Source organism: Trematomus bernacchii, unplaced genomic scaffold (assembly GCF_902827165.1).
Source record: "Trematomus bernacchii unplaced genomic scaffold, fTreBer1.1, whole genome shotgun sequence".
Lineage (NCBI taxonomy): Eukaryota > Metazoa > Chordata > Actinopteri > Perciformes > Nototheniidae > Trematomus > Trematomus bernacchii.
Window position 1 is genome coordinate 3,347,294 of NW_022987547.1, and position 24,523 is coordinate 3,371,816.

The 24,523-nt window shown below is 40.9% G+C and overlaps 1 protein-coding gene across 2 annotated transcripts in view; it reads right to left on the reverse strand.

The window, feature by feature from the left end:
• The window catches only part of ctif (CBP80/20-dependent translation initiation factor), a 47,679-nt gene that overhangs the window by 14,989 nt on the left and 8,167 nt on the right, over window positions 1-24,523 (reverse strand). For both annotated transcript variants that reach the window (XM_034123268.1, XM_034123267.1), the window contains exons 2-8: window positions 18,977-19,211; window positions 18,712-18,783; window positions 15,947-16,069; window positions 15,656-15,729; window positions 14,476-14,580; window positions 14,252-14,330; window positions 2,862-2,938 (exon numbers count right to left, since the gene is read on the reverse strand). In XM_034123268.1, the coding sequence (XP_033979159.1) occupies window positions 2,862-2,938; window positions 14,252-14,330; window positions 14,476-14,580; window positions 15,656-15,729; window positions 15,947-16,069; window positions 18,712-18,783; window positions 18,977-19,153 (707 nt within the window). In that variant the 5' untranslated portion in view covers window positions 19,154-19,211. The remainder of the gene's footprint in view (window positions 1-2,861; window positions 2,939-14,251; window positions 14,331-14,475; window positions 14,581-15,655; window positions 15,730-15,946; window positions 16,070-18,711; window positions 18,784-18,976; window positions 19,212-24,523) is intronic.

Genomic DNA, 24,523 nt, shown 5'->3' on the forward strand with positions numbered 1-24,523 from the left:
AACATACTGAATGTGTGCACACACACACATGCAGGCATACATCGGAGAGAGAGAGATCACAGTCAACAACTTTGAGTAGTCGTGAGCAGAAGCTGAAAACAGGCGTTTCATAGGAGGTGCAGAAAATACAAGCAGACCTGCTGTGTGGTTTTACTCAAGTGCATGAATACAAGATCATTTGGAATTGTTACTTAATGGGGCGACTGTTAGTGCCTTTTCTTTCTTTGAGTTTACAGTTACATCAAGACTACCAAAAATATGTCTAGAAGTGAAAACACTACCTCAATAACAAGCACATCTTCATCAGTAAAAGGGAAGGAGAAGGAGCATTTCAGCTTCTCCTTTGCTGCTTTTCTGTTTCGGAGCAGAGAGCGGTAAGCAGCACATTCCAGTAAATCACAACTAATTTCAGCCCTGCTTGACGTGCATACTAAAGTAGAAACACATGCACTACCTCCCCTTCTTTTCCTTCCTGCCGCAGCCAGCCTACACTTTTCCTTTACTCAATCTCACAGCCTCACTCCGTTTCTCTTTCTTGTGCTTTATACAATACAACGCTTTGCACGTAGACACATGATCAATATGTATCTCTGTGTTTTTATTGTTGACACACCACATACAATACTGATATAACATTGTATGTGTGGTTCCTCATTACGATGAAAATTCATTGTCAGGGAACGTGAACTCAAATCAATATCAACATAAGAGGATTAGCATGTTTGATAGACAAACAGGCAGTTGATGTATTTAATGAGCAAACATGCTAAGCTTCATAAAGGGACAGGGAGGTGGAGGCCATATTCGGAGCAAACTGGACATTCTGTACAACAATAACCTGTTATAAGACTTTCACATCTCTTATGCTGCGGTCTGGAGGAGGGTCGCCTTGCTCATTGTGTTGAGTCTTTCACGTCCCATTTTGATATTTATTTTGGGTCTTTGTAAATGTGTATAAAAACCTTCCAACTATGATGAAATCCTTGCTAGCTTTGCTAACATTCCACACATGAAAAACCTTTTTTAAAGCCCAGAATGTCTTTGTGTAAACTCTAGTAGGAGCTTTTTCCTCCCTCTAGCTACAAGGAACCTCTAAGAAAGTGATTTATCCCGCAGGCAATCAGCGAGACTTTATTACCCTAAAGGTGTTTTTCACTTATTGTGTATTTAGTTTATTGCTTTTTGGACAATAAAGTTGTATAAAATCCTATTCTACAGACTTCTGTCATTCCCTGTCTCTCTTTCTAATTGTTGCATTCTATAAAATCTCCCGCTGAGTTTGGGTTTAAAATAAAATCACGTTGATGAATCACTTAGCCAGTTGCTGACATCTGCAACTCTTTTTTCGTCCTGCTTTCTCCATCTCTGCAGTGCAAATATATTTGGCCAACCTATAAAACACTTCTCTTTGGTTAAAAGGAGGAATGAGTTTAACTCGGCTCAGAGGCAAATTCTAAGTTTGCAGGAAAAGATTCTTAAGCTAATCAATAACAAGTAATGAACTAATAACATTATTAGTGAAATGATACTGAATCTGCTTTGTGCTTGAAAGCTTTAGAACTACCGCCTACCTGCCTTCGAGCTTAACATTTCACATTACATTCAGAAAGCCTCAGTCACAGGTTTAACTTGTTGTGCCATTAGTTATAAACATTTTGCAGTATTTAAGAGTCTGTATCTTCCTGCTGTGTTTAAGCATGCAAGGCACTGTTTTGTTATGTTTTTATGTGCTTCACGTTTTTCTCTTTTAATTGTTCTCAATGATACAAAAAGGACAGGAGTGTCTCTGGAGGGAAAGTGGTTGTTACAAGCAAAATCTTTGATCAATCTAGTAGCTGAGCTTGTGCAAGTCACCAACCCTTTGAAATATAAAGCGTCCACATGATGCATTTCCATCACCCTGTTGTTCTGCTTGGTGTTCCATCACCGTTTCAGTTAATACAACATGATAAACACATAGAGCAGCCACAGACTTGAAGGCCACATAAGCATACACAAACATATGCATTTAAAACCCTCTCACTGTGTGGTTAGAAGCCGCAAGAAAACAGGATGACCTCTTAACCTAAGCAAACTGCTGTTGTTCCACGTTTATATATTTTTTTTTTTTTTTTTTGCCAGGACTTCGCTGTGCCCATTGCACATAAAAAACAATAGCTCTGCACAGTTCCAATTACTCTCTGTACTTTAAAAACAACGATGAAAGTGCTTTTGTCCATTTGGTATAGCTAAAATTTCCTCTTTTTTCAAACCACAAATACAACCCAAATATTTTCTCTTTCCCCGTCTCTTAGCAACTGAAGAACGGTTTTCCAGTGACATCAGGGCATGGAGCGAGAGAACGAGAGCGATGTTTTCTTTTTCTCTTCAGGACATGGTTTCATGAAGTCAGACTTGGGTGAAATTAGATTTCAGAGTGTGTACAATTAGAGCAGATGTGCCGGTATGACATTTTGTGGCAGATTTAGGAGTTTGGAAATGGGATCAAAGGTTAAATGTTGCAAACCATGGCAAGAAAATCCATAATCAGATAAAGAAAGAAAGCTAGAGTATTGAGTGCAAACAAGGGTGACTGAATAACTGGCTTACATTTGAGTGAGTAACCTATTAAACATGAAAAACCTTGAATGTCTCCGCAGTGTTTTTTCTTCCTGTCTGCAGTGAAGTGTGGAGCCTGCATTCCTGTCTTGACATAGCTTTGGCTGGGGAGAGATGTTAAGGCTATAGGGCTGGCTGTGCACTGACATCTGACATCAACAGAAAAAACATTCCCTCTCACTGAGGTAGGTTAGTGTGTGTGTGTGTGTGTGTGTGTGTATGTGTGTGTGTGTGTGTGTGTGTGTGCTCGCATGCGTCATTACCGTCGGTCATTCCTCCTGCGTCGGAACAGCTTTTTGGTTTGTGCGATCTCAGCCTCATTAGGAAGGGGAGGGAAGACCTGTTGAGGACAAATCAAAAAATAAGAGACAGCTCCTTTCAAGAACAGCATTTCAGATCACTTCTTGGAAAGTAGGTACAGAATCCTTTATCCTCGCCGTACCATCAAAAGTACACAAAGGGCTAGATTTCTAATACATCAGACAAACTCTAGGCTTTTTCTTTAGAAAGCTGTTTTTCAATGCCAGACCTCTTAGGGCGACTGTGGCTGCGAGGGAGTGCGGTCGTCTTTCAACCAGAAGGTTGTGGGTTCGATCCCAGCCCATGCAGTCAACATGTCGATGTATCCTTGGGCAAGATACTTAACCCCGAGTTGCTCCCGATGACATGGCCAACGGTGTGTGAATGTGTGTGAATGTTAGGTCCTAGAGTAAGGTACACTGCTCTGTGTGAATGGGTGAATGACAAAGTGCGTTGAGGGGTCTTAAACACTGGATAAAGCGCTATATAAGTACACTCCATTTACCATAACATCAATACACTAATTTGAATGTGTTTACTGCACAGAAAGTCAAGAGATTAGGTGAATGGTGCAATGCCACTTTCTTTTCAAGACTTCGAGGAATTAGTGAAATGGCTTTTTCTTCTGAATATTATATATATATATTCATAATACTCATGGCACAGGCTTGGGTTCGTAGGTGCAAGGACTATAACTTGCATATATTAAAACAAAAAAAGTGAGAATATTTTCTCAGTTAACAACTGGTAGGTTATTCTATTAGATTACATATAGTTGATGTTGGCACGTGCCTGTAAAATATGATTTTATCATATATTTACGTTTCTTCATTGCTGATAGTAACCCTCAGCTGATTGCCGTAGTGACGACACATCAAACTGCCATGCATCGGTTGATCAGCACCCAAACAGAGCAATCTCTGCACTTTGTCAGATGTATGGCACAGTTTTTATCTGTGTTCATTTAATTAAAAACACTGCAGCTGTTATAAACAAGTACCACAAAAGATACATGTACTGTGAAAAAAAATTGGTGGTTCTAAAAAACTTCCTGTGAAATCAAAAGATATAAGCATCCATCATCAATTAAACATCTGCCCTGTCAATCAAACAGCATTCGGCCCCTTCACTCAACATCACTTTGTGCAGCTGTTACCATGGTTACAGTTGGTCTAGCACCAGCGCTGTTATGTACAGTGTGCAGTTGGAGATGGTGCATAGATGTGTGTGACTATGTACAGTATCGAGTCAGAGCAGATAACGTGCGTTGCATAAGTAGCTGATGTTAGATGATGTTGATTAGCATTAATGGTTAATAGAGCTCAAGGATTCATGTGTGTAATTTTGTGTGTTGCAAATAGTTGCAGGCTGATGCATACAAATAAATTCCACATATTTCCCCAAACTCTCAAACCAATGCGTTGTGCAAGAAGGTGACCACAGTCTGCAAAGAGGGAGGCTATGTGCACTGTTTTTTACTCTCGGAACAGTTCACTTCTTACTTTTGGTTTTCTTGATAAAAGTATGACCAAAACAAATAGTGTAATATCAGTGCATCTTGTCTCATGATCAGCATATCAAGTATCACCACATAGATGATATACTTGTCTAATCCTCTTTTCATTGGATCTATAAGCAGGTACAATGTGGAATATGCGTATCTTTTCATACCCCCAGAGCATTCTACTTTTTGTTACATTTTTGGCTCGCGTTTGTGGTTTCCATTGGTAGAGAAATGAGAGGTTGTGGTGGGTTTTGTACAATCGAGACAAGAAAGAGTCAGATTTATTTTCAGCGAGGCTTACATTTATATATAGGAAGGAAAGAAAGAAAGACAAAACAAGGGAAGAGAGTCATAGTAAAGGTTTGTTGCCTGGTTTGTATCTGACTTGTAATGACTTCAGGCGGTGTTTTACTAATCCACAAGGACATTATGTATATATACCATGCACTATAGCTGTAGAGCATCAGCCATGTTTTGCATTGCCAAGTAGGAATTCTACTTACATATTTTGTGTCTGGTTTTTTTATGTTGCACAAACATACTGTACATCCAGCCTTTCAGAAACATACTGTAGATTTTCTAATGAGTTTGAAATGTAACACTGCTGCTCCAACCTACTTCTCTCTTAGAGAGGCTGCTGGGGGATCGTAAGGTTCTGATTGAATCCAGATGTGAGAGTCAGAAAGTGTCTGTATGTGTGTGTGTGTGTGTGTGTGTGCTGGGGGCACTGTAACATCCAAAAAAAGGCAGACAAACACACTCTTTAACCGTCGGTTGGTACAAAGCTTTACTTTGACCAGAGACTTTACATATAAACCCAAAAGTATTAACATCCACAGAATGAATCTGCTTTTTTTTCCAGACTCTGACTCCTAGAGCGGTCTGACAGGGAGGAAAAGTAGGTGGAGGAAGAAAAAAAAGAAAGAAATGGAGGAACTGTTGCATGTTTAGCTACTGTAGTTTTCCTCTAGGATATCATTAGCTGTAATTCTGCCTTCAAATGGTAACCAGATGACAGTAAGTGCACACACACAGACACACACACACAAAGGGTGAAATTATACACGCAATACACTTAACTTCAAGTATTTTACCATCACTATTTCTCAGATCTTTGGCAAAAAAAAAAAAAAAATGGCTCTTTGAATCATCAATTTTCATTTAAGAAAAAAATAAAAAGAAGCATATTTTGGACCAGTGCATTAGAGAGAAGCTCAGTTTGTAAAGCTTTCGACAGGAACGGAGAAGGAGGAAGCGAGACATGTAGAGAGAGTTGTCTCTGTGGTTAAAAGGGAGAGCTTTGTGTGCGTGCGTGTGTGTGCGTGTGTGTGAATATGCTATCTGCAGGTAGCAGCCAGCACGGAGAAGATCAAAGAGAGGCGTGTGCTGTCCTGCCAGAAGAACCCTCACCTCGCAGCAGGCAGCGCAAGCCCTGTGGACGTGACAAGGACGGGGGGGTGGGGGGGGTGGGTGTGGTTGTGTGAGTGGGAGAGCAGATAGAAACGGACAAAGGGATTCTTTCTGTGGTTTGGTTTATATACGCATGCTTATCAAGGTTATCAAGAGATCAGTAAAGGGTTATTCTAAATATTTTCTTAAACAAAAAGAGTTGCTAATTTCGATGAGGAGAGGGATCCAGGAGGTGGGTGCGGAGAGGCAGGAGCATGCTTCTTTACCGATAACAGTCTTATGTAGCATTTAGACTGAAAAGGAGCAGTTTGTTCTAATGATTTGCTACAGCTACTGAGATTATAAAGATGTTATGCAAGGGCGTTCAGCTTTATTAATAGAGCCACAATCGCCCATCTGACAGGATTTCATAAAGCCTAGAAAGTTGTCACAGTCACTATTGCTATCCTCCATCTCGACAATAACAAGGTAAATACTAGAATTACCCTGTTGTCGCTACAAAGTCATCTAGCATCAATGAGTGTTCAAACGTATTTGATTGGCTATCCCCAAGCAGGATCCTGGAGGAGCCAGGAAGAAAGACCACAGAGGAGATACATGAGTAGATGAAAGCTGTAGGAAAGGGAAAGGATGGATGAGGATGTTTCTTTCGGGGGGGAAAAAGTTTCGACAATGCGATTCATGTAAAGTTTGATGGAAATAACAGACTGAAAAACAAGAAGAAAAATGAATGGAGCCATCAACATAGAGGCTTTGCATTTGTTCATTGAGGGATTTAGGACATTTACTATGACAGTTTAATATGTGGACAAGTTTCTATCCAGGTCAGTATATCCTTGAGACGGTTGGGATGAAAGAGTGGGTGGTGTTAAGTTTGATTCTTGGTGGTAGCGAATGGATTTGTTAGACTAAAACACATTTGTTTAAATAGCTTCATATTAAAACTTCAACTGAGTCAACAAAAAATGCTCATCTCTACAGAAAAAGAAGAAGACAAGGTGTACTCTTGTAAAAATACAATCCTGATTGGGGTGTGTTTTTTTATGTGTGCATTGTTTTATGTGCGTGGATGTCTGCCTTGAGAGGAAGTTGACACACCGTGTAGCATTGCAGGGAAAAGCACAGGTCACTGGGAGAGGCTACCTGGGATGCTAGCTGAGAGGATGTATCCTTTTTACAACCACTCACCATCGCCACGTAGCTCCCAAGCAATAACAGCATATCTCCTTTGAAAGTATTGCATGATTTAGCCTTTAAAATACATTTTACGACGTACCCCCAGTAGTAAAAAAGGTTTTTGATTTTTCCGAGGGTTTTGCCATAAGGGTCATTGACCTGGGTCAGAGAGCATTGTCGATCCATTCATAACAATGACGTGGCTTGAGTGTGAAAGGAGTTTAAGTAACGAGGAAGGAAAGTAAGGAAATGAGAGAGCGAACGGGGATGGAAATGTGAAGAATAGAAACGGAGAATAGCGATTATAGGACTTTCTCTGAAACGGCATGGAAAGTGAAGTGCACGTCTTCCTGTGCCTTCTAGTGTGTAACAATTCTGGTTTGATGGTCATTCAGTCCGTCCATTGTTTCCCTCGGCTTATTTATGTTACGAGGGCCCTTGGCCAAAAGCAATACATTTAAAACCGCCCCAGGGGTGGCATTACAGGACAGGTTGTTGAGAGCAGAGGAGAAAGAGAGAGCAAGTAAGAAAACAAGAGGGACTGTAAATACAAGATAGCAAGCATTTCAGATACAGAGAGGAGCTGAGGTGTAAAGGCGGAAATTATTTGGCCATTTTGCCCATATTAAAAGCAAGGATGAATAATGTGTCGTTTTTGTGACTTGTTTTATTTGACGTGTCCATATGAAAATGAGCTTTGGCTATCTTTATATGTTGTGAATTGGAGTTTTACAACTATAATAACATGCTGTTCATTTATCATTAGACACAGCCACATAAATGTAACAATAAATATAACTGTATTAAAAAACACCATTCAAATCTGCACCGGGTGGAAACCTTTTTAAACTGCATAGATGATAATGCCCCTGTCTATATTAATAAAAGTGATATCTAATTAATAAGAAACTCAGTGTGCTACGGAACCGATTATTTTACTGTCATTTTTAATGCCGGTGAAAACACATTTTATAGTTCCCTGATGGCTCCCACAGGATTGTTGTTGACATCTTCGTGGATTCATCTTCTTATTATAGACACATGCATTTCCAAACATTCGGTCTACCTACGCTGTAAAATGTATTATCTCTTCGATTTACACACGGCATCTATTGCATGTCTGTCCGTCCTGGGAGAGGGATCTCTCCTCTGTTGCTCTCCCCGAGGTTTCTCCCATTTTTCCCTTTGAAATGTGGGTTTTTCTCTGGAAGTTTTTCCTTGTACGATGTGAGGGTCTAAGGACACAGGGTGTCGTTTTTCTCATACTGATATCCTGAACAAACTGTGCTGTTGTATTTGCTGTAAAGTGTCTTTACTGTAGGGTATTTTTATTATATGTACAGCATTTTGGCTCGACCAAAAATCGTTTAAAAATGTGCTATATAAATAAAACTTGATTTGATTTGATATCGCCACCATGCATGGATAGTGGAATTTAGCTTATAGAGTAACACTTAGATATTGTGCCAAATAATGCAAAAATGTGAACTGTTTCGAGTGTGAACGTTGTAAAATTAAAAATTATAAGTGACATTTTAGGTTTCATAAGCACTACAAGAACTGTAACAAAATCAATTCTTTTTGGCAATAATCTTCTTAATCTCTAGTATAATCGTGGATTCCTGCATATCAATAAGCAAGAGGAAAAGCTACACAACTTGATATTGGCACTGACATTGCCGCAATCATAGATGCGTCCAGCTGTCTCATGTCAGGAATGAAGTTAACATTTCTGATTTAGAATTGTTTTTCCTGTTCAATTCCTGTAGGAAAAGATTTGCTCCGTGTTTCATGATCCCTCCTTTAGGCCTTTCATGTAACTTACTCTGCAGCTGATGCCTGCCAACCGGGCCAAAAGGAAGAGATTCAAAGCTGCCACAGTCAGGTATGGTGGGTGATCGGTGATAAGAGGGAAAGATGTGAGGTCCTGACATCCGTGTCCCATTTAATAAGTGATCTGAGGCCGGAGCCACAGCAGAGCACCGACAGACCGACAGGCACATCAAAGAACTCGGGGCGGTCTAGCTACAGGAGGAGATGGAGCCATTGTGGGATCAAAGTGTCAGAGAGAAAAAAACCTGTAGTACCCTAAAGAAATATAATCATGCGACAGCCAATGCTACAGCAGCAGGTTTCACATGCCTGGTTATAGGTAAGAGAAAAAAAGACTTCAGTCATGTGTATCCTCTGTGTTACATTACACTCTCCAAGTTTTTCTAGCAGAATCAAACCTGATGCTTTGTGTGCGGTCGAGTTAACATTGTGAAGACCAATTATTAATGACCCCTATTCTTCTGGGGGCATTTTGGTTGCTCGGTACAGTGCTGATTTTACTACTTTATTATCAGGATCATAAATTGACACCGTGGGCAGCACTCAACCTATCATGAACACACAGAGATAGACATTAATTTAATCATGGCGCAGGCTGGAGGTTACCTTGTTTCTTGGGATTTAGCACAGCAGTAATATGCCAAGTATATAAATCAGTTCAAAGAGGGGAGGGGGAAAGAAAAAAAGGGGCATGAAATCAAGTTATCCGCCTTTTTGGCCTTGTTCTTTCCCCCAACTGCTTTACAATGCACATTTCATTATTATGCACATGTGATAGAATAAATTAGGTTAATCTTGTTTGTGTACATATTTACTGTCATTCAGACGTGATGCATTTAACAGTCACTCGTGCACTATTTAATACCTCTGTGGAATTAATTACAATTTTCCCAAGGTAACCCGCTTTCATGTGTTCTCAAGTCTCCAGTGTTTCTCGCAGGCCAGAACGGAGCGCTGTGCAGTGGTGATTAAGCCAGTGTGTGTGTGTGTGGTTAATGGAGTGTAGGAGCCAAGCAGCAGTGGGATCAGGAACAATAGCAGGAAGAGACCACAGGGAGGGGGCTGCCGGTCACCATGACCCCCTGGATATTGTTCTGCTGCCCACCAGCATTTGAAGGATCGAGGGGAGGATTACATTGATGACATAAGGAGAGGTAGGAGTGGGGAACGGAGCATAATGATGGTAGTTAGAAGAGAAAAGGAAAAACAGCAGATAGGAAGAAGCAAAGGGAGACGAGGCAAAAGATGGTAGAAGAGATGTGCAGTGTGTTCAAGGTAATCAAAAACATACAGGAACAGTACATGTGTGGGAGTTGATATGATAGTATGAGAGGAATGCAGGTCTCAGACAAAGTGACAGCTGACAGACAGACCGCCCAATAAGCCCACCCCGCCAATGTCCCTTGTCAACTGGAGCCCTGCTCTGCAGCACGTACGCTTCCAGACGGAGGGGCCAACCAGTCTGTGATATCTCAGCTCCAGACTCCTGCTTTGTTCCCCCGTTGGACGGCTTTGTTCACAGCCCAGAGACCGGATGTCTCCTAAATGACTCGCCGCTTTCTCCCTCTCTGCTCGCTCTGACCATAACCTTCTCTTCCTCCTCTGGTGCCCTCCATTCTTAAAGATATTTGGAATTTTATCACTGACTGCAAGGAAGCAAAACACTTCTTTGTTTAGTATATGCTCAAGTTTATTTGTGTAGTATATGCGGTAATCCTGTTTATAATACATCAAAGAAAAAGTGGTTTGCTATGGCCATAGTTATACATTTCGGGCAATAATATTTACACTTTTCAAATGAGAGTTAGGAAGAGAAGATGCCATGCTCATGTCTGTAAATACGAAGCTACAGTCAGGCTAAGGCTGGCTTAGCCTAAAGACTGGAAACAAAGAGAAACAGCTAGTCCTACTCCTACCTTTTTTTCCCTTCTTAAATCCACCTACCGCCTATCATCAAACCAGTTTTAAAGCTCACTACTGGACACACTATTTCTTGTTGGTTTCATCTGTACAATAACTGAAGTGTAAAGCAGCTATCTTTTTATCTTTGAACAAAGTTAGGCTAACTCTTTCAGGCTTTATTCTAAGCTCAACTACCAAGTGGCTGTCTAAAGCTTTACATTCATACATACATGCAGACATGATAGAGGTATTCCAATTGGAATCTAACTCTTGGCAAGAAAGCAAAAAAGAGTTATTCCCAAAGTGTTAAACTATTACACCATATGCTGTTAATAACATAGCTTTCAGCTATAACCAAGCTGAGGCTGACCGTCATGGATACTGCCTGGATTCCTGGTAACACTGAGCTGACATTATCTTGGCAGCCAATAAATTACCTCATGGGAAAGAACATCGGGTCACAACAGTCATACCATTTGCACAGAAACAGAAGCACCCACTCCACTCTATTTCAGATGAAAAACACCCACAGGTAAGAGAGTAATGCCGTTAAATAATAAAAAATTACACTAAAATCGGTCTAGGAAAATGTGTGTGCATGGATGTAACACATACTGACACAAAAAGCTGTTGATGTCTGGCCAAGCAGACGTTTGCTGATCTTATTTCAGGTACAGTAGCACCCTCATGAATCCACACACATGCACACGGGCTGAGGCTGTCACAACACTGAGGATCATTCTGACATGATCATGTTGATGATGCCAAACACCCTGTGAGGGAGATCAAGTGTCCATGCTGCCGTACAGTATGCGTCATGAAGGAGGGAAGGGGGTAAGACATATTACTGTCTCGAAGGGGCTCGTTTCACTTTGTATTTTGGAGTAGGTGGATAGTTCTTGATAAATTAATTAAAAGTAATTTTTCAGATTAAAACACATACAGTCTGCTGTCTCATGCACAACAAACACAGAAAAAATAATTTGATTTATGTCCCTTTGGATTTAGGAAAGCCAGATACGCATTTTCTTACAAGTCCTTGATGTTTAATAGACTAAACAAATGAATCCGTTAATTGATCGGCAAATGGTTCAAATATTAAAAGAATCTTTTAAACTCATGTCTATATAGTCAAATATATTTGTTTTTTATCCTCGATCCCAAAATGTTTTTATGATCATCTTAAGATTTTAAATGATTAACATCTGTTCATACTATTTTTCCTGTGCTGTATGTTTTAATTGTTGATTTTTTTCCCCAAAGCATTTTGAACCTATTGTTTATACAAATTGCCATACAATTAACAATTGTTTTAGTTATTCAATAATTAAAAAAATGGTTGGAATTTGTTTTAGAATCCATGCAATAGCTGGTATGAATGCACAGATGAAATCCTCTCTCTGAAGCCTGAATGCTTCTGTCGTTCCGACCTGGCGGGACGTGAAGGCAGCGGTATTGTATGAACTGGTGGACATTCCAGAGAGGCCGGTGGAGGTGCAGCAGAATCTGAGGGCAAGAGGAGGAAGCCCTTTCTATCAGAGTCATTCACACGCCCACACACACAAACAAGATGTTTTCCACATCCCAGGGCTATTAGTAAGTCTATTCCGACTTCTGGAAAGGGGAGGTGAATGTTGGCAGGAAGTGTGGACCGTAGACGGTGAGTTTGGATGAGCCCTGCCATGTAGTAGCTGGAGGAGGTGACGTGTTGTCGTTTCTGCCTAGATAATAACGTTGATGATAAAGAAATGCTGAAAACAATATAAAAAAAAACAATACAAAGAGGTACTCGGATGCTTTACAATTACATAAACAACAATTGGAAAACAATGTCCTATACGATTGATATCTTATGATATAACTGATGCATCGGTGTGTAAGTATGATTTTGCTATGTTTCACATTCTGATTAAACTCATTATTTCTGCACAGATGCAGTTAATGATTAGGCTACAGTTATATTTCTATAAGTGGACTTCAGTTTCAGTAATTTATGTAACGTATTATTCTTTTTAAAGTAACTGGCCCTGGACAATAACATGGATACTTAGGTGCCCTCACATTGATGGCCTTATTAGAGTATAAACTGGGCATCAGTGGCCTGGCATCACTGCTGCATGACTCCGCCTGACAGAGCTTTCGGACAAACTGCATCACAGCAGCAAAGACCAGAAGTGAAAGAGAGAGTAAAAGTGAAGGCAAAAACTGAAAAAGAATGTGAGGAAGAGAAAATGGCAGTATTCCCGAATCCGTGTCTCTGACCTTGCTGTATCCCAGTGCCCACACATATCCGATCCCGAGCTCACTAGAGAAACGCAGTTAATCCCCTCTTTCAATTGGCCCTAACTGAAAGAACGGAAACAGCAATCTTGGCTTGAGAACTATACAATGAGGAAGCCATGTTCGTAGGCCCATCTTGGCTGAAACACTATGAGAGGCGAATTGCAGCTCGACTACAGAAGCCAAGAGGGGAAGGAGAGAGGAAGACACTGTGGCTCTAACGCTCTGAAAGATGGAAGACATGTTGGCTCAGAGAGCAGAGGAAGGAAGAGAGAAAGGTAACACCAGTGTTGGGTGAACTCTGCCGTGCCACAGATTCACAAATCACTTTAGAAAACACAATGGTCAAAACCCTTAAAATGGTATACACAGCTGCTAAAACAATTACACATATTTGTCTTCCCTTTGGTGGCGTCAGAAATGTCCTATTCAGGAAAACCTTTTCTAATGAATGACAATAGGAAACTGTTATATAAGGCTTTAGACTATAAGATATCAACAGACAGGGGCTTATCTCCTCTCAAGGGAAGCCTTCTGCAACTTTATTGCAAAGACAACCTCTTGAAGTCTGAGTAAGCCCAATTAGTTAGATATTCTTCCTAAGTTACAGAAGTTTTAGTTGTCTTACAATGGAGATATAAGTATTGTTTTATGAGGTCAAAAGCTGTTGAAAAGGTTTCAAACTCATAAAGAAACATCCTTTGAAACAAATAACCTACTTTACTTTTTTGTAGACATTTTTGGGTTGTTTAAATGCTGTACATACATTTAACCACCAGGGGTCAGTAAAACATTTTCATGCACCTTTAAGTCAGTTACAGCGTTTGACCAGCAGGTGTCACCAAATGTTCAATTATAATCAAACAGTGTCATTTATAACACAAGTATGACTCTATCGAGATTGATCTAGCATATATGAATTGTTCTGGAAGAATAAAATGCTCCTAAATAAATGTTCTTCTTTTTTATGTTAAACATTCTGGTGATTTTAGTATGGACCTAACTACAGCAGGTAGTCTGGTAAATACACCTATTATTTGTCCATTACGCCACCAGGGGTCACCCTCTGACTACTAATGGGTTGTTGGGTTATCATCTTAGTGAGTGGCTTACTGGCTGTTCACATGAGTGCAAAACCACAGGATGTTGCATGTGCAGTTCAAAGATATGCATATTGCTTATCAGAGTGAGACATGTATGTAAGTAGGAGAAATTACAGTCACAATAAGAGAGAAAACTGTGACTTACAGAGCGCAGATGGGGCAGGAACCTCTCTATGTCATTCATGTCTATGCCGTCATCTTCCTCAAACTTGTTTTTATTCATCCTGGAAGAGAGAAAATAACTATCAGCGATTGACAGACATGAATTGGCTTAGTGACAGAGGACAATCCTAAAGCCATATCTTAAATAATATGGAATGATCAATACAATGCTGAGTCAGAGCAGCATCAGCAGAACCAAGGTCTTACCCCTCTCTGTCGATGTGTGGCAGGTGCTTTGGCGTTCCTCTGAAGTGTTTCCTGTGGAAATGGCTGAAGTCCAGCTTCTCTGGCTGCACGTCCCAACCGGCACCGCTACAACCCAGAGACATATTGAAAGTTAGAGACATCCAGCGTCCATTTATACACACAAGTCCTATTACAAGAGACTGGTGGTGAGGTGTGGAGAAACAGCTGCATCTTATAAAAGGCTCTGTCAATCACTGACCAAATGGGGCTACCATGGACTTGTGTCAGCACTAGGGGAGTCTGGATACATTATTTTACCTACTCTTTTTTGGGTCTATTGTCTTACTCAAAAACGTAAATTATTTGAAACTTTAACTTTAAACAACATATGTTTCGAAACTCTAAGCCACAGAAAAACGGTTCAAGCAGCTTTTTACTAATGTGAAGAAATGTCTCCTAATAAATCAGTTTTTATTCAATACTCAATCCATGCTCCACTTCATCTCTGTCAGCATGGAGGGAGAGTTGCTCCTTCACCGTGTGCTCAGATGTGCCACTGTGGCCGAAAGTTAGGTAGCTGACGCTGCTGAGCAGCTGTTACCATGGCAACCAGAACTCCCACCAGTAAAGATGTATGTCTCACACATTTCCTTTTTTTTGTCCTGTAGTTACAGGTCAAGCTCTTGTTTGAAAGGATTTTCACTCGGGTGTCACGTGGAAGAAAATCATACAAGATTTCAAGCATTAATTCACATTTTTCGAAGGCAGCAGTGGAGCCTTCAGTGGCAGAAACACTGAACCTAGATATAACTATTAAATTAAGATCGTTTGGGCATGGTGGCAGAAATAACTTTTTGAATATTGATGTCCCTTGTTGCATTTCATGTGAACATCTATTGTTCGATACTCATAACTAATGCTGTCTTTGGCTAACCAGGAGAAAACTAATAATTATTTACAAAAGAGCAGACCTTAAACTTAAGAGAAAATAGGACAATCTCAATCAAGCTGTACATCAGACAAGCAAAGTCCAGTCGAGAGGAAGTCAAAAACAGTGAGACTGTCACAGAGCAAAGTAGTCCGAAGCTCCAAGACTTGGGAGTGTGTTAATCAGGCGTGTGACCCTCCAGGAACTATGGCTGGAATTCAGAATCAGTAGACTGTTCAACATATGAGGTTTGTGAATCAGACAGGCACCTACCCGCGTGAGTCCATTGTGTTGGCAGCCCATATGTCTGTCCCCAGGATGTCCAGGGAGCCTTCTCTGTTCCCATTCTGTCCCAACAGCAAAGAAAATATTTCAGTACGACTACAAAACACTTCTTAACAAACCATCACATATCAAGCTCCCTTAGATTTGGTTAAACATCATAAACAGAAGCACCACTTGATCTACTAAAGCCAGTGGAGACAAACATACATATATGTTGTGACAGCAAGAGACATATGAGAAAGCAGACAAAGACACACGAGCACGCAGGTGTATCTTTACCTTGGCAGGGCATGTGAATTGGTTGTTTCTGCCTCTGCTGCCTGAGCGGGAGCCAGATCCTGGTCTGGAACCTGAACTGGGCCTGGAACCTGTGCTGCCGTTACTGCTGTGATCCCACTCATCCTGCAGGGGTGAAAGAGGAGGTGAAAGCAGAGGACTGAGTATTCTGTGTCTGTCAAAACTCTTGTTCCATTGCCAAGTCTTGAACATGTTTACTTTCAGAAGCTGCGTGTAAACAAGCATAAAAGTCCTTATTTTCTCAGCACTGAATTGACAAGAACTTGATGTATTGATATAAATACTGACATTTCAATTCCAATCCCTCTCTTTACCTTCTTCATATTTTAAAACACTCTGCACTCTTTGAACCTCTCACTTGCTCTGCTTCACCACTCACGTCCTGAGGCCTGTACTACGAATCCAGTTCAACATACCCTGGATATGTTTGAGTTAGCTGGCTTACCTAATCCAAAACAAACGCGCTCTCGCTACTCGGTAACTAAAGCCAGGGTTTCTCTGTCCGGCTGAGTGCCCGTTCACATGAAAGAGGCGGGGCTAGCAACATTTGACCAATCACAAACATGGAGAAGCGTACTGACAGCGCAGCGTCATACTTCCTGAATGAAAAGTAAACTATAATATTAGACATATGAAGAAGTTAAACTTTAAACATCCATGACTTAAACACTTTATCCAGGATAAAAGCCACATAGCTGCACCTGCAAGGTGAATACAGCTGGTAAAAGAAAAAGTGTTTGAATGCGTACATTAACAGGTTTATGATATCACTGCCCCGTCCAAGACACGAGTGGATCTGACTTTAATTACATTTGACTCCAGTGTTTCGTCAACTTAATGTGTTGCTTAAAATAATACTTTTGCAAACAGTATGTGACACTGAGTGTTGCACGGCCAGATACGGCTCAAGAAGCTGACTCAGATAAGGAAATATATGATACATTAATTATGATGTGATATGATATGAATGATAATGGGACACATCTACGTCTGCACTCACAGTGCCGCGGACTGTACTTAATGTTACTCTGATCCGGTTACATGTTGTGGCAGATATTTAAGTAAGCTTTCTTAACACTAATGTTATAATAGTCAGATTGCTCTGAAGATGGGAGGGGATATTCTATTAATTTTCACGTTCACACAGTCAGGTGTTTTTTGCCAGCCGTCTTTCCTGCAACGGCAGTTTTTCTGTATTTCCTTTATCCTGTAATATGACTTGATAGCTTTAAACTCCACACACTGAGCTCTGATTGGTCAGCAGGCGGTGCTTTCACTGAGTTGATCTCTTATCCTGGAACCTAACCTGCTCCGGGGCAGGTTAGCCGTTCAGCATAAGTTACCATGGAGATCTAGCCCGCTAAGAAGTGAACCAGCGTCGTCGGACCGGAAACCCAGAGTTTTCCCTGAAGTTAGCTCGCTAAGCGAAAATCCGGCTTCGTAGTGCAGGCCTCTGGTGAATCATACCTCTAAATCTCTGATGAGCAATAATACTCTGAATCTCCGAGACTGTACAGTCTGAGCAGAGCAGCACACACGCTCAGATATTAAGAGGACTAACTGACTGATAATTCATTTAAGATGATTAAATTACTGGCTCAGGCCGCACAGTATCTCATGTTAGTTAAGAGCGTACTTTCTACACCAACCACAGGCTAGCAGAGTGTGCAGAGCTGTGGATTTGTTGTGCAGTCACTTCTAGCCAAACATTTGAGCTGACGGATTGGAAAAGACTAACCAGCACATACAGAGCTGAGAGCTGAGCAAACCTACGCTTTAATCAATGAGATGCTCCAGTGACCAGAGGGAGGATGACAACAAGATGGAGGTAGCAGTAGAATCAGGGTAAAGCATAAAGGTACTACCCTCACAGTTACTGCAGACTAGCAACATAGATTCATGGGTCACAAAGTGAATCGGACATGTGCTACATTAAAGGTCCCCTATTATACTGTTTTTCATCAATATATTTTAGGTCTCAGATATATACAAAACATGTCTATGAAGTGTTTGGCTCAATAAGGAGCCACTCCCCACACCCCTCAGAGATATATGGTTAAAAAGAACACAATGGTGCTCTAGGAGGAGATTCAGGTGATAAGGTGGTGGGGGTGGGATACCTTGGTTGGTTATTGGCTAATGGTTACACAAGAAAAAAATTCTTTATGACATCATAAAGTGGCTCAAATCTGATCAGCTCATTTTCAGACAGGTTTTTATGTAAATGGGTCAGGACATATAAAAGACATGAACAAGTGGATTTTGCATAATAGGGCCCCTTTAAATAAGTCGTTTGACCCTGTTTTTTTGTCATGTGTTGTGACTAAAACACAGGTCAGAGCTTTGTGTTTTAATTTCATAAAATCTTTATTCCCTCCCCATTGTTTTAGCTTTATTTACACTATAGAAGTTAGAGTCTTGCTTTGTGTGCCGTCAGACTTAAAATATATTTATACATCTTCAAAAAGTAAAGGGGATGCATGATGCAACAGTTATGAACTCATGAATATGCTGCAGCTTTACCATTTGTTATTGCTTCGTTATTGTCCGATCTAAAATAAAGACCAACCATATATTTTTTGAGATGGACAGCAGGGTACAGCTGATCCAAGCATTTTTGCCGGTACAGCCCTTTAGTGGGATCATGACTATGCTTTGCAAAGCTAAACTGTGACTGATTATTGAATGCATAATTAATGGTCACCTCCAAAGCTGTGAAATAAGCAGAACCCAGCAGAAACACTTACTGGCTTGGTTGAGCCTCTTCCCCGTGAAGACGTCCAGCTGCCATCTTTCTTGTTGTTACAGTCATCTGTCCACTGGAGGAGAGAAATGGGGGGGGAGAAGGTGCTTTATTAAATAAAGTGGGTTTATTTTTGTGTAGAAAATAATGAAAATGCCATTAGGGGCAGGCTGTACCCCACAATAATATATTTGAATGACAGAAACCACCAGAGTCTGTACTAAGAATTTTTTTTTCTGCATGTCATCCAGTGAAATAATAAGACTGACCTGTGGCACCTTGCCACCATTGTCCAGGTCCAAGTCCCCATCCACCTTGTCTCCCAGAAGCCCCTGCACCTGGTACTCCAGCACATAGCTGTCGATGAAGCGCTCCAGCTCCTCTATCTCCTGCGAGCGTGTGCTCCCAGCCTCCGACGATGCGGACGCCACTGAAGAGTTCTCCATGACAACCAGCGCTGTGACGGATGCTAGGGGAGCAGGGGGAGGGAAGGAGGAAAGTGACCTGTGGAGGGAGGAAGAAAATACAGTTACATGACTAAGAGTTTACAAGGTAGTGCATTCATCTCCTGTGAGGCTGGCCTGTGTTTATAACAAGAACATTACAAGATATGAATGAACAGAGATAAGGCGAGTTCAAGTCCCAGGTGAGTGGATAGATGTGCATATTCAAATCAACAGTCTGATGGCATTTTATGACACACAAGTATCACCCCTTCCTTTTTAACCCATTTGTACTACAATGTATTTGTTCTTTCTTCATAAGCACCAACCGGAGTAGGCTTGCCCTCATACTTGCATGAATGAGCTCGTCACCGCTCAATCTAAAAGCCATAGAGCAAGGAAGATACATTGCAGACACTGCTTATGGCAAGAAAAGCACAACATTCACGGGCAGCCACATTCAGAGTCAAACCGGTCCAACAAAATGTGTCTGTCAATTTTTGTTATGATGGTGTCTGACATAAAGCTCAGTATAGACCAGGGGTGGGGAACCTTTTTCCTCTCAAGGGCCACAGCCCATTCATTTCGCCTTTCTTTCATGCTGTGCAAAGAAAAAGCAACCTCTTAATCCAGATATCTTACCATGACTCGCGCATGCATGCACGGTTGTGGCATGACCACCAAAACAGAAAGATATGGACACAAGATGTGTGCAAATGTATTTAGTTTCCTATCCATATGAACATGATTTAAGTGTGGGGGGGGGGGGGGACCTAACCTCCTCTAGGGGGGTCCGGGGGCATGCTCCCCCGGGAAGATTTATTTTTAAATGTTGAAGTTAAAAGCATCAATCTGGTGCACTTTGAGAGCAACATTAGGAGCTCTATGGATACATCTCTCAACACCTATATGAAACAGAACTGGAAGCACATTTTATTTTTCTTTATGGATATTTTACAAATCACTCCCCTTTTAAACTGTATTCTTGTTTATTAATAACAACTTTCTTTTACTGTCATATAGTATTTTATACCCGTTTACTTTATTCTCTTGTTTTTTTATAACTATAAAATGATCATATAAAGATGTGCCTTTAACTCACTGGTTGTAGAAAAAGCTTATATTCGTTAGCATAGCTCGCTAACCAGATGCTAATAACAAAGAAGTTATGGAGTGTATGATCAGTATGACAGATGAACAGATCGCCACTGGGCTTTCAACTAAAGACACAGCCACGCAAAAACTGCGGCATGTGTACGGCTCCTTATGGGTACTGCGATTTCTGAAGTGCCGGAGCGACGTTCTGGTGCTCTCCGTCAGCACTACACCCCTGTCAGACGAGACATATACCACGTGATGACACGTGGCTCGTGTTGTGTTCAAGGACCCTGACCTTGGCCAGGAAAAACAGGCACTCGCTTGTTTCATTCTTTTGCGGTCTAGATTTCTTTTTTTTGCGTGTGTTTATAAATTACCTCGAGGGCCGTACCAAATGGTCTCGCGGTCCGTATACGGCCCGGAGGCCTAAGGTTCCCCACCCCTGGTATAGACAGACATGCCCAGAATAAGCTCTCCCCCATTTGCTACAGTGCTCAGAAAAAAGACAAAGGGTGACGCTACATAAGCTATCTACTCATGCTGCCAAAATAATTATGACAGCAAAAAGCAGTTGAGTGCCTTACCAATGCTAATTAGTCGATTAATCCACTTTTTGATTGACATAAATACATTTATTTAGATAATAGATTGATAATTTCAATCAATTCTCAAGCAAATATGACACAGATTCTCTAGTTATATCTTCAGAAAATGTGATGATCTTTTGCTTTCATTTAAAAACATCGCCCAATAATGTGTTTTTTCTGACATTTTATAGACAAAATAAAAACAATTGTAAAATACCTATAGGCATTTCTTTCACCATGTTACCTCTCAAATTCTAACACTCAAAGACGGTACATAACCTGACTGCTGCCAGAAAACATCCATATATGCAGCACCTGCTTTCAAATAAAAGTGTGGGGAAGCAGGAGGCCCAGGTTGTGTTTTCACTCAGAAAACCTCAGATTCGTCTCTGCTTGTTTCTCTGTTGAAAACACTCTCTGTTGTCACCATTCATTTACCTCTCCATGTCAATGTCCCTCTTTGTTTTTCCACCTCTCCTCTGCTGTCTCTCTCTCCCGTGTGTGTTGTGGGTGTAATCACCTGACACGCGGCCAACAGGAGAGCAGCTCCCTGCTTGTGTCTGTCTATTGCCACTAAGCTCCTTTACATCATGGCTTGATCACCAGCCATGCAAAGAGGATTTATGGCCCTGGAGCACGCAGCATAGTATCTGCTGAGCCCTGGGGACTCACTGGGGAGCCCTGTGCATGTGTCGGTTGCACAAAGTTTGAACACTTTGTTTTGGTTCTGGGCTTTCGAACACCCTGAGTGTAGTGCTATACTTCTTTAATCTATTTTTTATCATCACATTTTAACTCACCCACTGCTGCACTGGGTAGCATGGCATCAAACAAAACAACAATGAAAATACTAAAATCCCACCAACTATTTACACAGAACAAAAACAACTATTTTACTTATTTTTGTGTACAGATAAGACTTAAAACCATGTTTACAACGTCTGAGTTAATAGTATTACTAAGAGAGAAATGGCCCATCGGAGGATCAGACTTTAGGTCAGATAAAGGACAGCACCCCTGGTGAGAAAAAGCCTGGATCCTGATAAAGTCTCTTCCTCGAGGACAGGGACTAACCCTCCTCATCCCCACCCTGCTGCTTTAATCTCTGTATACTATGTAACAGAGTCAACATGTCCTAATCTGGCCTACTGTACTTTTCAATAGTATCATTTACACATTATCAACATAATCCATCTGTACACTTATACCAGGCTTTGAGTAACTGAGTGAGTGGCAGCTAGCAGGGCACAGAAGCAACAGCGCTTGGACCAGCTGCTTGAAGACTTTTTTATCCTTTAGAAATAAAAACAAATATGATGCATAACTCTTTTCGGTTACGGTACACATTTGTACATGCTGTATGAATGTGCAAACTTATGTATGGGTAGACTAAACACATGCACTCTCACTTCCCCTACAAAACATGCTATTTGTACTGTTTTATTAAGACTAAAATATACTCATACACTCTTTCATAGCATTTCAATTATCTTAGAACATAAGAAAATGGGGCTCTTAACTACAGGAACAGTTTTTATGTCTTATTCCTGCTATCACTTGCAACCCTAAAACCAAACACAACATCTGTCAGATCTCAGCTCAAAAAAAGACGTCTCTCTTGTATGATGTGTCCACTCCAATTTACATTATACGAGGTTGTAGAGGCATTCAAAAACACAATGTGGCAGTGAATTCTAATCTAAATTCACAATTGCAAAAGTTCTAACAACAACACAGTTGAACTTAATGAGGAAGCATCCAGTAGTCTTGAGTTTTGCATCACTAGCTATGATGCATACTGGCGGGGGGGGGGGGCAGTTAGATGTCCTACTCTTGTCCTTGACATAGTATAGAGTTACGGCCTGAGGGGAAGCTGCTGCCAACAGCTATTGACCCGTCTGTTAGTTCTCCATCATTTTATCCTGGTTTACATGATTCCTTTGTATTTTACGTTTGAATGCTTTCAGAGTACAGTATGTCATAGTTTATGATCTATCTGTGCAGCAGGACAATACAAATCACAAGCGCTGTAAATGCTTTTTAGTCAACCCGGATAACACCATCATCCATCCAAAGTAAACACTGGTTCTGCGTCTTTATCATAGACAGGATTCAAAGTCCTTTCTATCCTGCTGTGTTTCATAGCACACCACTCCAGAACTGCTTTTCAATAAGTGGTGGTGACATTTGCTTTGCTTCCACACTAGGCTTAATCTTTCTCAATCTTTGTCAGTGCTCTTCTGATGGAGGAGAACAATATGCTCATGTGAGAGTCAACAACCCAAATTACCGTCATCCCTGTGGGGTACAAGACTGAAAAGGGAATTTATCTGAGCTAGACAAAGAAAGGGCTACTGTATTTAGCCAAGAAAACACTTAAGGGGAAAGCTTCCTGATCTTTGACTAAACGGAGAAACTGACTCTGCAAGGTCAGGAGCACAAATAGCATGGCAGGGCATCTCACATTTACACAAGAAGCACTGGTATGGGCTCTCACATTGCCAGATACCGATGCAAATGATGAGGGAAAGCATAAGCATTCATAGAAAATGTTTGCATTTCAGCAACAATGACCACCTTAGCCTTTTCCTTCAGGCTCAAACTAGAAGAGAGAAAGAGTTTTTCCATCAATTAAAATAATGTCATTCCATGGAATGCTCTTAACATCCCGATAGCAATGAATATCTTCAGTGCTTTGACAAAAAATCCATAAAAAAATGTCATCTGTGGAAGCCGTAGTACTGTTAAAAGCACGACCAATCATTTTAGCCGGCCCGGCTAAAATAACTGGATGGCCTACCTGCCTGTCAGCCTTCCATCTGTGCACAAACTTATCTCGTGCCCTCATTGGTCATGTGCGCGTTCGTGTGTGTTGGAGGAGGGGCTCTGTAAGGAAGTGGCAGATTTTCTCCGGTTGTGTATTTTCAAATTCTAGCAATCTCGAGCCGGTTTCTCAAACTTACCTACCCTACCTTTAATACCGGTTTAAAGATCTTCGGGGGTACTACGGCATATGCTAAAGATTTTTATATAAAGTCCTTACTGTGAGGTAAATTGAGACAGCGTCAGATGGGGCTGAAGATTATTAGTAAAAAAGTAGAGTTAGATAAAGTAATCACGCCTCTAACCCGCTTCTCATCACTATTTTATCACCCTATCACAATTCCTAAATTCCTTGTTAAGACAACAAATATTTGTTTAATATTAAAGAAGAACAAATAAACCATCAAATATTCACAAATTAGGAGGCGGAACTAGTAAATGTTGGTACTTTAGCTTAAGCTCGATGAGTGGCAAGGCAAGGCAAGGCAAGGCAAGGCAAGGCAAGGCAAGGCAAGGCAAGGCAAGGCAAGGCAAGGCAAGGCAAGGCAAGGCAAGGCAAGGCAAGGCAAGGCAAGGCAAGGCAAGGCAAGGCAAGGCAAGGCAAGGCAAGGCAAGGCAAGGCAAGGCAAGGCAAGGCAAGGCAAGGCAAGTTTATTTATATAGCACCTTTCAACACAAGGCAATTCAAAGTGCTTTACAAAAATGGAAGACATTAAGAAAATGGCATTTAAAATCAGTCATTAAAAATAAAAGATAATAAAATAAACATTAAAAGAAAAAATACATGGATAAAAGTTACAGTGCAGTTTAAGATATGAATAGTTCAATTAAAAGCAGCGGCAAAAAGAAAAGTCTTCAGCCTGGA